Source organism: Dinoponera quadriceps, unplaced genomic scaffold (genome assembly GCF_001313825.1).
Source record: "Dinoponera quadriceps isolate SergipeBrazil2010 unplaced genomic scaffold, ASM131382v1 scaffold676, whole genome shotgun sequence".
NCBI lineage: Eukaryota > Metazoa > Arthropoda > Insecta > Hymenoptera > Formicidae > Dinoponera > Dinoponera quadriceps.
The window spans coordinates 756,921-773,061 of NW_014554818.1; the positions used below are offsets into that span (position 1 = coordinate 756,921).

At 31.2% G+C, this 16,141-nt stretch overlaps 2 protein-coding genes across 2 annotated transcripts; both read left to right on the forward strand.

The window, feature by feature from the left end:
• The first annotated feature begins 543 nt into the window (after positions 1-543).
• Positions 544-9,997, forward strand: LOC106742179 (probable cytochrome P450 6a14). The gene is made up of 7 exons (XM_014614885.1): positions 544-826; positions 1,910-2,030; positions 4,381-4,746; positions 5,002-5,524; positions 8,188-8,409; positions 8,573-8,824; positions 8,943-9,997. Exons 3-7 carry the CDS (start codon positions 4,414-4,416, stop codon positions 9,104-9,106), a joined length of 1,494 nt encoding a protein of 497 aa, XP_014470371.1. The 5' UTR covers positions 544-826; positions 1,910-2,030; positions 4,381-4,413; the 3' UTR covers positions 9,107-9,997.
• A 3,111-nt stretch (positions 9,998-13,108) lies between these two features.
• Positions 13,109-15,935, forward strand: LOC106742177 (cytochrome P450 6B5-like). The gene is made up of 6 exons (XM_014614881.1): positions 13,109-13,165; positions 13,381-13,717; positions 13,797-14,340; positions 14,675-14,902; positions 15,206-15,457; positions 15,674-15,935. Exons 2-6 carry the CDS (start codon positions 13,388-13,390, stop codon positions 15,838-15,840), a joined length of 1,521 nt encoding a protein of 506 aa, XP_014470367.1. The 5' UTR covers positions 13,109-13,165; positions 13,381-13,387; the 3' UTR covers positions 15,841-15,935.
• Positions 15,936-16,141: the final 206 nt, after the last annotated feature.

Consider the following 16,141-nt stretch of genomic DNA (forward strand, 5'->3'; position numbering starts at 1 on the left):
TATTTCGATATAGTAATATTATTTACAGCAATTTATGCTGTATGCATGTAATCTTGCACTCCACTTTGAAAATAAAATGATGAAAAAGTGAGGGTATAGGTTGAGATCAGCAACTGACAGTATTTGATTTGTTACGCCCATGATACACGATGCGTTCTTGCCTGCTGTATTGTTTGTGTGCTAGAAATATAGCGTTCTGATTGGTATATTTCTAGCTCTCCAGCAATCCGTCATAGTAAGCATCATGTGATGCAGGCTTTTCTGTGGCTGTGTTGGAAGAGTCTGTTATCAAAGTATTTCTCAATTATTATCTCAACGTATTATCAATCTATTTTGTGTCACGTCTAATGAATGATAAAGATTGAATGATGTGTACAGTAATGATAATGCATTTCTCGAATACAACCTGCGTATCAGTGATACAAGTCGACTTCCAGTATATAAATATTTACAGAAAGTTAAGGATGATCTAGCACTTCTTATTTATATGGTTTTTACTAACATATGTGTTGCTAACAGGTGTTCGTTACTTATATGAATTGCTTTACACTTGTGCCAATGTAAATTCGCTTACACGGCGGTCGTGACGCCACTCGATCGTTAGTAACTTATATATATATTACGACACATACATTGAAGTGATTAATATACCGGGTATCGCGAAAATAAAATCACATTCAGACAATAAACGATATTTGTTAGACTGTTAGCGAATGCACTCAAATGTTCGAGTGTACCGCTCCGGCTGGATCTGCCTAGTGCATGGCGTGGAATGCGGTAATGGATCGGTGTCAGGAAAATAGTTAGGAAATCGATTGCAGTTAAGGTAATAGTTTATTCAGTCACTGACGTAAGGAGAGGCGTCCTCCGGCTTGTCGAACAAGCGTGTTCAGAACTCGCTCGAATGGCCTTTCTGGGCGCCCGCCGATGCCGAATTTTTCGCAGCGTTTGACGATCGGAATGGTCTTCTCCTTATTTTCCGGCACGCGCAACCACCATTGTAGGTCGCAACACGATTTTAATTCGACGCTCACGACGTTCAAAATGACGAATATAATTTATATTGATGATCGGAAGATCTCTCGCGAAATAGTCGCGAGGATGCGGATGATATATCGCAATGCGATGATTTGAGATAGTGAATTTTGAGTTCTCGCACGGAGAGTAGTTGAAAGCGTAGCGAACCGAGAAAAGCGAATAATTCGAATCGACTAAATTGCTCTAACTTCCTTGTGCTCACTTCTGATTCGTCGTGCCGAAGGCACCCAGTTTCATAATTATTGATACCAAGCGGAACGAGTTTATTGATTATCCTTCGATCGGATGAAGCATTAGACAATATCCAAATATGGTAATGTTTGTGATCTAAATCGACAAGTCTTTTAATCTTATTATTTAGATCCTTATTATTAGGCTTTTCTTATAGTAGACACAATACATGCCGAGTGTTTATCCGCTTTTGTATCCCGAGTCTCCTTTTGTTATCGGTTGTCAATTCTCATGTTATTGTGTCGAGAAAGCAACTCGATTCTTGCATCATGCTCGCTTCACATGTTACGAGCATGATAAATTCAACTCTCTCTGTTTAGCTAATGAAAGTTCGAATTTTAAACATAGACGAATTATATTCTTTGCTAATTCGATTTTCACTCCTCTTTTCCAGGCAAGATTTATTTGTTCGAAGAAACTAAAGTTAATATATTATTTGTTTTATATTTCCATCGAGTTTTATTTTAGATAATAAGATTTCCATGACTAATCTTTAACATATATTAGATATCCCGATGCATATCATTGATATTATATGTAAGCAAGGCGCATAAAACAGTTGTAAACGTCTTTACTTAATTCATGTACATCTGGTGCGATAAAATTGTCTATCATCGTGACTCAGATTAATATTTTGCAGTATCATTTCTTCGCAGTATTCCTATAAGTGAAGGCAGCACGGATTACAGCGGCCAGTCGCATCTCAGTTGCGCCGCTGATGCAGTGCAGTATACGGAGCTCAATTATTCAATTATCTCCAGGTACGTTACATCCGCTGCTTGCTCTCCTACTCGTGATCGTATCCACTGCGAAACTTCATTATTGCGCATTGTACAAGCTGTATTTTATCCATCAGAATATAAATAATAGTAACCATCATTATTCATCATATAAATATTATCGTGTATTTATTATATACGTATTCATTATTGTATGAAGAATAATAATGATAATAATTTTAACGGGGAAAATATTCAACAATATCTAAAGAGGAGAAAAATATTAATTAGTATTGCTTTAATCATATGTAGTATATATTAATATTTATCTTGACAACACAGCTCGTATGATCATAATCTTTGTTAAAAATGCGAAACGATTTCTCTATATTTCTCTTTTTTGATATTGTATTCTCTGATAGAGATCTAAAAATATAGTTGGATTATGTGTAATCTTACTTTTCTAGAGTATCCACCAACACACAAACGTTATATAAACGTTTACTTTAACCGACTACTCGACCTTAACGCTCATGTGTTCATTCACCGAATATCCGAAATGAATATTTTTCTATTGGATATTAGTATTATATCGTACATATTACATGTCGGCCCGGGTGTGAATCTCCCATAAAGTTTAAATTCGAACACTTCCAAAACGTCTGACATTTACATGTGATATTTTTAGACTTAGTGCTCCAAACGGATACATTCGAATCTTTAGAAAAACAACTCAGTGAACATTAACTAACAGTAACATAACATCAATGTTATAATTTCCTACTCAACAATGTAAATGCGATATAACGCGTGTGTTATGTAACAATTACGCAGTTGAATGGGAAATTATAATATTGATGTTACGTTATTGTTGGTTGATGTTTATTAAAAAGCCGTTCAGCAGATAAATCGATGAAAAATGTTTCTCAAACGTTTAAATAACGCTTATGTGTTGGTGAGGTAATTTATCATCGTCATCTCAAACTTCGCAATTTTAATTAACCTCTTGTACGCTCGAGTTAATTGGAGCGCGCTAAACAGGCCAAACTGTGCACACTTGAGATAATTCGAGCGGCGTTGTATTTTATGCTGCTATAATTTTTCACACTCAAATATAATCGAGAATTGAAAATAACAATGTGAAAGCAAGGAAAAAAATTTTTTTAAATAAAAAAATTGATTTTTTTGGCCGGTTTTTTTCAAAAAAACTGTGCGTTAAGGGGTTAATCTTCGGAATATTGAAGTATTGCAGAATGTGGTTACGAAAGATCCTCTATATGTAAATGAAAAAAAATATAAGAACCAAATTTCATTTTATTAAAAAAAATGATTTATTTTAATACTCATAATTAAATAATTATTTGATTGAAATTAATATATTTTATTAATTAAAAGAAACGTTTTTCTTGGTTGCGGAAAAATATTTTTTTTTTATTGAAAAATGTTTATTTGACTTTGAATAAATAAATCTTCAAATAGAAAAAAAGAATATATCAATAAATACAAATATTATTTTAATACCAATAAAATATTTTTTAGCTATTAGCTAATTTAAAAAAATTAAAGTTTTGATTTATGTTGCATTTTTGTTTTTTTCCTTTAGAAATGAATATGAATGGGACTTTATCGTTTCACGCGCTGCTTAATTCAATTTAAATTTTACTTGAAATAACTTACCACTACTGAGATTCGAAACTTCAGAACCTCTGGTTTTTAGTCGTCCACTTTACCTGCTACACTACCATGATTTTAACTGAAATCTTATACTATATACATATGATATACTCATATATAAAAATAAATAATTTCTTTAGAGGAACAAAATGGGCCCTTTTAAACATAAAAAGTATGTTTAGAAAATATTTGCTCGTTTTAAAAGTAAGCAAATCCAAATAAATTATTTTTAAATGCTAAAAGAAACTTTTTATTTGAACAATAAAGATTCTTTTAATATCAGAAAATTATTCATTTAGATTTATAAAATAATTTGATTAATAGTAACTGTTTGTATTTGCTTATTTTTAAATCAAGCAAATATTTATATAAACACAATTTTTACATTAAAAAACACATTTTTTTCCTGTAAAAAAATCGTTTGCTTTTTCTCATATAATGGTATTTCAAAATAAAAAAAATTATATTTTCTAATTTGGAAACTCATGATTTTACAAATCACTTTACAAATTAAAAAAAAAAATTTATATTTATGAATTTTTTTCTTAAATTTAACAAATATTTATCTAAATTAAAGATTATATATTTAACAACATATATTTCTTTTAAGAATTATATTTTTCAGTATATGAAGGCTGTGAAAGTGTAGATATCATTTAAATTTCATTCTGTTTTTTAAATCTCGCAAGGTGAAAACTTTTCGAATTTTGAATTCCAGCGAAAATCGTTCGTGGTCAACAAGCATAAGGCAATGGGACTCTTCGAAATACTATGCGGCATCGCCGCCGCAATTCTCGTTCTTTATTATTATTTCACCTCGACTTACAACTTTTGGAAATCACGGGGCGTTCAAGGTCCACAACCGAAGCCGCCGTTCGGCAATATCAAGGACATTTTACTCGTAAGAAAAAGTACGACTGAATTCTTGTCGGAGCTTTACCACCATTACAAGGATGAGCCTATGATTGGCGTATTTGCGAGAAGAACGCCCGTCCTTATCTTAAAAGATCTCGATTTAATCAAGGATATTCTTATCAAAGATTTCACTAGCTTCGCTGATAGAGGATTCACTACGCATAAGAAGGTAAAAAGGAAAGTGTTCTTAAATGGTTTATCATACGCTTAATATATACACATACACGCAATTATGTACACAGTAGCATATCTTGAACTTTTCTCGTTTTTATTTTCGATCTCGTTTTTTCTTTATTTGTGCAAATCCTAACACACGGCAGTGAGAATCAGTGTGAATTGTGTGATTTCATTTTGGTAATTTCGCATAGAATTTTATCGCAATCCAACATATCTGATTAAAAAATAATCTCCACAATGATTTTAGACCGAACCGCTGTCGCAACATCTTTTCTTCCTGGAACCAAAAAGATGGCGACCTTTAAGAACGAGGCTGTCGCCTGCTTTCACGTCCGGCAAATTGAAGGATATGTTTTCTTTGATATTAGAATGCGCTAATCATATGGAACGATATATAGATACATTAGTGAGCAAAAACGAGCCTGTGGAATTCCGCGAACTGACAGCTAAGTTCACCACCGACGTTATTGGCAGCTGTGCTTTCGGCATCGACACGAATTCCCTGTCGGACAATGACAGCGAGTTTCGTAAAATGGGTAGACAAGTATTCGCTCCGTCCTGGAATAACATAGTACGAATAAGACTCAGACAATCCGTGCCCTGGTTCTACGATATGCTTGGTTATGTCCTACCGCGAACGCAAATCACCAAATTTTTCACGCGCATCGTCATGGAAAGTATCGACTATAGAGAAAAAAACAATGTTTCCCGGCCTGATATTGTCGATGTGCTGCTTGAAATAAAAAAATATCCGGAAAAGCTCAATATCGGTAAGTACTAATCGCTCGATTGTGTGTTTTCCACTACGCAAGTGAGAGTTTTTTTACGTTATGTGAGAAATTATTTTGCAAACGGGGATAAATTGCTATTTAACCATGCATCGGTAACGTGTAATTTAGCATCTTTCATTACCAAAATGGATCTTTGAGGGTCACTGCAGATTTTCATATTTTTCTACGGACTATATAAAAATTTGAAATAATTCTCATATACTTTTGAAAGCTTTAATAACAAGTTTTTGTAATCGTAGAAGTCAGAGTGTATTTTACTTATTTTTCATAGATTAAGGTTGAATCAGAAACTTCGGAAAAACGGAATATCAGTTAAAAATTTATAACTTTCCTATCAGTGGAAAAAATAAATCTTTTCAGGCTATAATATTTGTACTGAAAAAAATAGCATAATGATGTTGGCTCCAAAAAATTAAATTATTTGAACAATTGAACATCAGAAAATGAAGATTTTTGGAAGAAAAATAATAAAGTCTTATTCGAGAAAAAAATTAATAAAATCATTTTTACAGCAGATTAATCATTAAATCCAATTATTTATTTTTATTAAAATTAGTATGTATATACTAATATACAAAAACAGAAATATTTATACAGCACAATCTATTAATACAATAATACGAGCAGTACTCTTCGCACACTGATAAGCATACAATGTACAGTAATACATGGATTTTTCGACAAAATAAATATGTAAAATACATTAAAAAATCCATTTACGAAGAAAAATTTTTATATATTTATTAAATTAAATGAAAAAATTATGTGAAACACCGAAAATTTTATTTAAAAAATATTTTAAATAAATAAAATCTTTACATGTCCATTAAAATTTGCATCAAAAGTGTATAAAACACGACAAAAATTCAAATTATTAATTAACCAAAATTCGTCGTCTGCAACGGGGCCGTGAGGACAAACGCGTATTATAACTATCTTTATTAGGAAAAGAATACAACTGGATATTAAAGTAACAGTACAGTCAGTATTAAAGTAAAAAGTACAGTCATGGAAAGAAAGGTTATGACTTTTTTTTATGCAGTTCGGAACCGATAATCCAATGAGAGAACTTGTTTTATAAAAACACATAATCTCACTACTCCAAAATATTTTAGATAGGGATTACCTAAGTCCTTTACAATTTTGCAAACAACACGCAAAATTTCAAGTTACTAATTATTGAAAACAGCCTTGTATAGAAATTTCTTTAATTAATTAAAAAATTTGCATGTTATTTGCAAAATGATACAGAACTTTTTAGTTCAGAGTAACTTAATCTACAGGTATATGACAGCTGTTGTGCCTAACGATAAGCACCGGTATATTGAATCTTAAACCTCGAATTTTGAGCCTGTCTCTAAATATAACGCTTAGTCATTCCTTACAAAAAAACATTACTGTGATAAGTTAGACAGTAATAAATTACTATGTTTTCTCAGGAATTTTATCACTCGTATGAATAACAAAACTGCTGAGCAGTAGTAATTTATCACTGGCCAATTTATCACAGACAGTGATACTTTTCTGTAAGGGAAATACTTGCAAATTAGGCCACTTCGTCCAAAAAAGAATTTCCTGCAAATCATTTGCAACCATTTACGACCATTTTGCAATAACACGTAAATTGTTGAATTGTAGAATGTCACGGTAGAAAATAAGTTTCCGTAATCTATTAGAAAATTGAGATGTGCTCGGCCTTCGAGAGCAAAGCACGATTATTTTATTATAATGCCGTATATAATTTAAATTTTTGCATGGAATAATCGTAGAGACTCGCCGCAAATGCTTTTGTCTTTATTTGATTTGTCAGCTTTTGTTTTTATTTGATCTGTTTTTGGGGATCTGTTTCTGAGGATACGCGGACTGGTCATCCTTTTAATATATATGAATTTTAATATATTTGGATAATGTGAGCAAATTGTTGAGTTAATTAAAGAAGCCTATATACATGGCCATTTTAAATAATTAATAACCCGAGATTTTGCGTGTTGTTTGCAAAATGGTATATTATTTTTTTGTTCATCTCAATTCGTTCTACGTTCTTACTAAATTTGCCTAATGTTCTGAGACACCTTGTATGTATTTCGAATATTACTATAAGTTAAGAACATTACATCAATATATTTTCAAGACTAATTGGTCAATAATTCTGAAATGTTTGCATTTTAGTCTATAGTACTATTAAAAATAGCACGTTAATCTCAAGGAACATGTATAACAAGTGTCAATTTTAATTACAACTGCCTCAGCTCTCGAATAGTGAATTTTTTTTAATTGTACGAACAATTAGATAATATTTCACTGTGTACGCAGGACAAGTTTTATCGAATTCTTATCAAACTTACTTATTACATTACGAGTGATATATCCTTAAACTAATTGATAATTTAAAATTGATATCACAGTTAAATATGCTCTATCTTGCTAATGCAGATATAAATCATAAATTATTAATTTGTCTATTATTAATTTGTCTATTATCAGTTTTATTAATTATCAAATTATCAATTTTTCTATTATCGTTAAACGACAAATTGCAGGACAGAAATTGGTGTTAGCAATTTTTATTATTAATTATTGATTAGCTCGTAACTAAAAAGTTTTTCCAATAAATAAATGATATTGTTATTATGATATTACAGAAGTGACCGACAGTTTATTGACGTCTCAAGCATTTGTGTTCTTTATCGCCGGTTTTGAAACTTCATCGACGACCATGAGCAACGCGCTTTATGAGTTAGCGCTGGATCAGAAAGTACAAGACAAACTACGCGACGAGATTCGTCAGGAATATGCGAAAGTCAATGACGAATTAACGTATGATAACATCAAGAAGATGAGCTACTTAGATAAAGTTTTCAAAGGTACGTCGTTCGAAAGACATATGAAATGGAGATACATCGTTCATTCTCAATGACTTTGTGCATCGCAATCTTAGCAAATTTAAAATGAATCGCAATCGTTTTTAGTGTAATGTTATGAGCGTATTTCAATGACTCATCTTATTATCGATTTTGATATGTATAGAAACTTTACGAAAATATCCGCCAGTGACATTTATCATGAGAAAAGCAACGTCGGATTACACTTTCTCCGGTACCAAAGTTACAATACCGAAAGGTATTAGGGTGTGGATTCCGGCTTACGCAATTCAACGAGATCCAGATATCTACTCAGAGCCGGACGTTTTCGATCCAGAGAGGTTTAGCGAGGAAGCTAAGCAGAAAAGACACCCAATGACATTCTTGTCTTTCGGTGATGGTCCCAGGAATTGCATCGGTACGGTTGAAATAGACTTTTAAATATTATTTTTTCATTTTTCAAACATTTTTTTATTAGCTGAAATATCTTCCTGTTTCGACACTTTCATTAAGTAAGAACCGTTTTACAATTTCAGGTTCGCGCTTTGCAGTTTATCAGACCAAAATCGGACTTATCAAGATGCTGCGAAATTACAAAGTCGAGACATGCGAGAAAACGCAACCTTATGTAATAGATCCCAACACGCTTCTATTAGCGCCAAAGGATGGGATATACTTAAAATTAACCAAAGTTAATTGAGCTTATTTTAAGCTCACCGCAAACTTTTCTCAGAGAGTAAGTGCCAAAAAGGAGCGAGAAAAACGTGTGGAGAAAGCTATTGATTTTAAAAACCCGATTGGACAGAAAAGGATTTTATTATACAACATTTAATTTATTTTTATACGGGAGATCGTTTCCTCTTTTGGTTGCACTATAACTTCCAATGGACCTTGTGTTCTACGGTTGTAAAATATATTTTGTTAATTATTTAATATAATAGAAGAATTCTCAATATTGCAGCGATATGTTGCAACAACGAAAATTATATATATATATATATATAGGATATTCGGGTACGTCTTGGGACAGCGCTTTATGTGTAGGTAGAAAGGATCAACCTGAATGGGGAATATTATATATATATTCATTTTACAAATTCAAAATTGTTGCTACTTATCGTTATTTTAACATATGTCAATGTATGATCACAATTGGTCACTGACGTCATATGTCCAGTCAGTCACAAAAAGGTTGCAACACTGTTTTTTTTTTATAAGTTTCGAAACGCATCCCGTGTCCAATAAAAGAATTCGTTTTCTACTAATTCTCAGGAGATATATTTTCCTATTGGATATGAGATGCATTGTGAAACTCATCGGAAAAAAAGTGTTTCAATCGTTTTGTACGTATCGGTCGTTGACCGACCGTCTATAAGTGACGTGTACTTAATGATATTAATTTTTAACACGTCAAAAACGCTTTGCAATAATAACGTTATGTAAACATTTAATTCGCAGTAAATTATTATATTAAATAGAATATTTTGAAAAGCACATTAAACGTAATTTTACATTATATACAGACATGTTATTAGTGCTTTAGTGTTATATATTGTATATAATATATTTTTATCAATACATTAACTAATACATTAAGACATCAAACATGTTTTAATGTATTAGTTAATAATAAATTTATGTATGTATGTATGCATGTATATGTATGTATATAAATATATATATGAATATTTTTACCCGTTTTCCAACCGACTATCTTTTTTACATAACTATATCATTTATTTAGTCAAACGTTACGTATAAATTATTATTATTCAATGGCGCTACAGCTCATATCGAGCGAGGGCCTCCCTCAGTTTTGTCCTCCAGATATTTCGGTCCGCGGCATGCTGTCCAATTCCTAATTCCTGGCCCATATATTCCTCTTAATATTTTCCTTCCGAATGCGTCCAACGCATTCTGTTTTCTGTGTCATAATCCAGGTTTCTGATCCGTATGTGACGACACTGCTATTAATATTTTGTAAAGTACGACCTTTGTTTTTATGGGTACATTTCTTGATCTCAGTACTGGTCTCAGCGAGAAATAAGCTCTATTTGCCGCTTTGATTCTTTTCTTTATATCCTCCGTTTCATCATTTTCTGATGTTAAGATAGATCCCAAGTACTCTTTAACCCTTTCAAAATTGTAATTATGCATTTCTATATTTTGGGTGGTTCTTTTTGGCTGTCTGCTTTGGATCAGAATCTTTGTTTTATCTTCGTTTATCTGTAGGCTGCGTCCTTTGCTGCATTTTCTAATTTTACAAACATTTCTTTTAAATGTATTGATAACCTAACTAGGAAATTTATGTCGTCTGCATATGCCGCTAGCTGCGTTTATTTATGGAGTAGATTGCCATTTATGTCCACGTCCATCTTTCTTATCATCCCCTCCAATGCTAGAATTGAATAACATTAGTGTAAGATCGTCGCCTTGTCTAAGTTCCTTGTTGACTTGAAATTCCGCTTTGGGTTGTCCGTGGACTCTAACTGTGCTTCTTGAGTTATGTATTGATGTCTTGATAAAGTTCACTAATTTTTGTGGGTTACGTATTAATATAAAGTATAAATATAAGGACAGGCAGTAGAAGTGTATCAGTTGTTTGCGACTTTAATGCGGAAAAATTATAACATTGTTTTTAAGTGTAAATATATCAAACTGTAATATCACACAAATGCAGGATATAATAATACATTTCTTAATATATAAGTTTTAATAAAAAAGCGAGCTCCGTATTACTCTACTCTTCATTTGTGATTTTTATTTAAAGAATAATAATATGACCCAAGTTTTATTAAAAATACTTGTGAATATATGTAGCTAATAATTCCGTATCTACGTAGAATAAACGGCTGAAAGAAAATTTTAATTATAAAATTTTAGAAAGGTGTTACAATTTTTCGAATCTCATAATGTACACAAAAGTATGTATATCTTACAATGTGCGAAACCGGGTATACCTCGGCTAGAAAATAACGCAGAATCCCTAATGAGAACATCCTTTATATATTCAGGATCTTTTATGATCAAAATCGGTTCCCTTGTGAAATATTCCTACGAACGGTGCACCCTCATAAGCATCGTATATATTCTTCAGGTACTTCTCGACTAATGTTCTTCCAAGTAGAACCTCCTTCATCGTACCTCGGCGGTATGAAAACCAAGTAGATTTTCTTAAATGGCAATATCACTTTTTTATGGCTGATTCGTGTTTCTGACGATTTTTCGTTTCTTAAATATGTAGCTTAGGTCAAGCTCTAAAGTTAGGTCAAGCCCCAAATTTGGGCCTCACTATATCCAGATCCTCCAAAGGCAAGAGGCGGTTGAATATGCCTCATCAATCAGATAGACTTTTTAGAACCTAAGAACTTTCCTCCACAACATTTTGTTTTATAAATGCAATCCCTGACTAGTTATTTGACCGTTTCCAAACTTTTGAAAGTCCCTGTACATATATATACTTTTCATGTTTATAATTTTTATATTATTACTTCTTTTTTTTTATATTCTAAGGACATTTTTATAATATGCCAAAAATATTATGTGAAGTAGATATATAACATGAATAGAACCTTTTTATAATAATAAACAATATTACATGATACTCTTAGAATATTGTAAGAATATTATTTGAACATTTAATAATATTCTTATAATATTCTAGGAATAATATTCTTATAATATTCTAAGAATATACTAGGAATATTATAAGGTAGCTGTTTATTTTACGAATAATATAAATACATTTTAGAAATAACATTCGCATTTCCTACAAAAAAATTAATAATTGACGAAAATAAAAAACACACATTTCTTATGAAATAGAAAATTTCTCATGAATGACACCTAGTGGATGTGATATATCGACGTTATCGTCCATTATCGTCGTCTACTAATGCCCAACTTATGACGTCTACTTGGTTCATTCACGATCAAAATATATGTCGTCCTATTGACATTTCTTTCTTAGATGGCTTTTGTGACAATATATATCAATTGTAAAATTGTTTGTTATAAACTATTATAAACTGTTTGTTGTAATAATTACGAAAATTTATATCATCGATTATGTCTATTATTAATGAAGTATTGATTAAAGCTCATTTTTCTACGAATATAGTTTTTTGAAGACCTGTTTTGACCTCTCCTGTACGAATATTTTTTGCACCCACTGCATATGCACATATGTACATGTTAGTAGGAATTCTTTATGCGTCAATACATTTTAATATAAGTTAAAAATATTGCATACATATCTAACGAACATCTTTTGTTTAAACTTTACTTGTTGAATATTATCTGGCATTTATAGCAATGGCACAGTGAATATGCTGAGTTCGTCATATATTACCATAGCAAAGCTACAAATTTAAATATTCTTTCTGGCATGTCTGATATGCATGCACTATTTACGTAACTTAGTGGAAAATATATCTTACTCGATTATTCTTAATGCAATAGATGTGTTAATCGCTGTCTAAGATGATATTTTTCCGAAAATTTATTCAGCATTATTATTTCTTGAATCAAAATAATGTTCTCAAAAATGTAAAAAGACATATATTGCATATATCTTATTTTTATAATTGTATGTGCATTTTTATTTGTTATTTAGACGAATATCTCTCTTACATAACCATGTCGTTTACTTAGTCATACGTTTACAAAACTTGCCCTATAAACGTAAAGTAAGACAAGAAGAAGTGTGTTCACAGTTGTTTTAGATTTTAATGCGAGAACATAACAACTTTTTTTAAGCGTAAGTATACCAAATTGTAAATATATTAAATATCACACAAATACAGGATATAATTACAAAATTTTTGAGAAATGTTACAATTTCTAAAATTTTATAGTGTATACAAAAGTACGCATCTCATACAATGTTAGATTTAAAAGTAAACAATTATAAATATTTTTGACACAAAAGATTTAAAGGCGAAATTTATAATAAATGTTCACGTTCGATAACAGGCTCAAAATGTTAGGAATCGTTGGAATTCTATGCGGGTCAATTATTTGCCTGCTCTATTACTACTTAACTGCGACTTACAATTTTTGGAAAAAATACAATATACCTGGACCTCCACCCACAATATTTTTCGGTACGATGAAGGAGGTTATACTTAAGAGAACATCACTCGGGAATTACCTAAAGAATGTATACGATGCTTATGAGGATGCATCGTTCATAGGAATATTTCACATAAGGGAACCGATTTTGATCATAAAAGATCCAGAACATATAAAAGATGTTTTTATTAAGGATTCTGCGTTATTTCCTAACCGAGGTTTAAACAGTTCCCTACAAGTATGTATCCGTTATAATAATAATCATCATCACATTTCTTTATTGCGTCACTTAAGTGAATAAATTGGTATCTTCGCAGGAGGAGCCATTGAAACAGTTCCTTTTTCATGCGAATGTACCAGTGGCACATATCATTAGGTCGAAAGTATCGTCGGCTTTTACACCCAGCAAACTTAAAGAATTATGTCATATGATGCTAGAATCTCTGGAACGCTTGGACAATTATCTAGAAGAATTACTATCGAAGAATAATAACATAATAAATTGTGGCAATATAGCGGCAAGATTAACTGCTGACATGACCGGCATTAATCTTATGAGTATTAATATGAGGACCTTAACGAGAGAAAATTATGAAGAAAATGATTTTTTAAAATATACTGATAATGCTTGTGGCACATATTGGGGTACGCTAATAAAAACAGTAATGATAGACATATGTCCACGATTGTACAAATGGATTGATTACTTGCTCAGCAGCAATAATAAAGTAACACCACCGTTTTTCAATTTTATTTCCGATATCATAAAATATAGAAAAAAACACGCTATCGTTAAAGCTGACATATTAGGTTTGCTGATGGAATTAAAGAAAAATCCTGGAAAACTCTCCGAGTTCATTGGTAAAAACTTTTTTATACTTTAATCAAATCGACACACACACGCACACACATATACACGCACGCACACACGCACGATCGCACGCAAGCACGCACGCACGCACGCACACATATGTATATATATATATTTAATATGTTAACATAAGTGTTACGTGTAAAAAAATACCAATCTGAGTTGAAATTGAATTATTATGATAACCGAATGCAACTGTTCACAAATTTAAAAAATCTTATAAAAGAATCATGGAATAAAAAAGGAACTTTAATTAGTATATATAATTTATTTTAAGAAAAAGAAGTAGAACATAATAAAGTAAACATTCATGTACATGTTTAGGCTCAGATGTAATGGATGAGTTTCTGCGTACGCAAATGTTGGGGTTTCTCTATGCAGGCTATGAGACCACTGCAGCGACGATACGTAATACATTATATGAACTAGCTTTACATCCAAATATTCAAGATAAATTACAAAAAGAGATACTGGACACGTATGCGAAAAATAATGGTCAACTACAATATGACGATATAAACGCAATGCCTTATTTAAATGCAGTTTTTAAAGGTAAACATAGTAATATTTAAATTTACAGGATACACTACTGATATAAATAAATAATGAATAACTAAAATTATTATGTTACATGATTTTGTTGGTTGTTAGAATGCAAATAACAGCGTAATAATAACCAACACAATTACATAATATAATAATTCTTATTGGGATATTCTTTTTTTATATTGTTCTTATTCTAATAAAAAATATCAGGGAATATACTTAAACAATTTTATAAATCATGATACTGTAGCGCAACTGATGATACGTTAATTGATTTGATGCTTTTTGTAAAGATCATTTTATTTTTAGAGACCTTGCGAAAATATCCGCCAGCAGATTCAATGCAACGAGAAGTGTTATCAAACTATACTTTCAAAAATACTAATATAACTGTGCCGAAGAAGCAGAAGGTCCTAATACCTCTTCATGCATTTCATCACGATCCAAAAATATTCCCTCAACCAGAAGTTTATGATCCAGAGAGATTCATCAATGAGATTTCGCAAACCAAAAACCCAATGCATTACTTTCCGTTCGGATATGGACCAAGAAATTGCATCGGTAGGTGAATTTAATACTCAGAATATAAAAAGAGGTATACTATACATAAATAGAAAGCACAAAAGTACACAATTGTAAATTATTGTACACACATATGTATAGATAAAATATTTATATTTACTACTACCAGAACACATGATAATAGCCATATAATAAAAGCTACTTATGTTGAAAAGAAATTTCGAAAATAAAATTTAAACTGATAATATTTTGCAGGTGAACGAATGGGCATTCTTCAAACCAAACTTGGGCTCATTGGTATTTTGCGAAATTACAAACTCGATGTTTGCGAAAAGACTGTAACTTCATTCAGATCTATTACTCGGGCATTTATCGTAACGCCAAATGAAGATATATACGTTAAACTGACAAAAATAAATTAAATTGTACATATTATACTATATATATTATTATTACATTGATGAATTTCTTACATCGATATGTGTATGCACACAAGAGCATGTTTATTATTAAATTTGTAATATCAATTAAATGTTGAATACATAAAAAATAAAGAATCTTTTTTGATACTGTTAAATTAAAATAGCACATATTACATGCATTTATATTTAAATACATTTTTACGTATGTGTGTTTTAGGAAGGTGGCAAAGTTATAATTTCATCTATTTATTCCTATATTCATTGTTACAAAATATCTCAAGTAGGAGAGTGATGTCATATT

Coding starts and splice junctions, on each gene's coding strand:
- LOC106742179 (XM_014614885.1), top strand. CDS start 4,414: ATGGGACTCTTCGAAATACTATGCGGCATCGCCGCCGCAATTCTCGTT. Junction 5,525..8,187: donor TCCGGAAAAGCTCAATATCG/GTAAGTACTAAT, acceptor ATGATATTACAG/AAGTGACCGACAGTTTATTG. Junction 8,410..8,572: donor CTTAGATAAAGTTTTCAAAG/GTACGTCGTTCG, acceptor TGATATGTATAG/AAACTTTACGAAAATATCCG.
- LOC106742177 (XM_014614881.1), top strand. CDS start 13,388: ATGTTAGGAATCGTTGGAATTCTATGCGGGTCAATTATTTGCCTGCTC. Junction 13,718..13,796: donor GTTTAAACAGTTCCCTACAA/GTATGTATCCGT, acceptor GTATCTTCGCAG/GAGGAGCCATTGAAACAGTT. Junction 14,903..15,205: donor TTTAAATGCAGTTTTTAAAG/GTAAACATAGTA, acceptor TTTTATTTTTAG/AGACCTTGCGAAAATATCCG.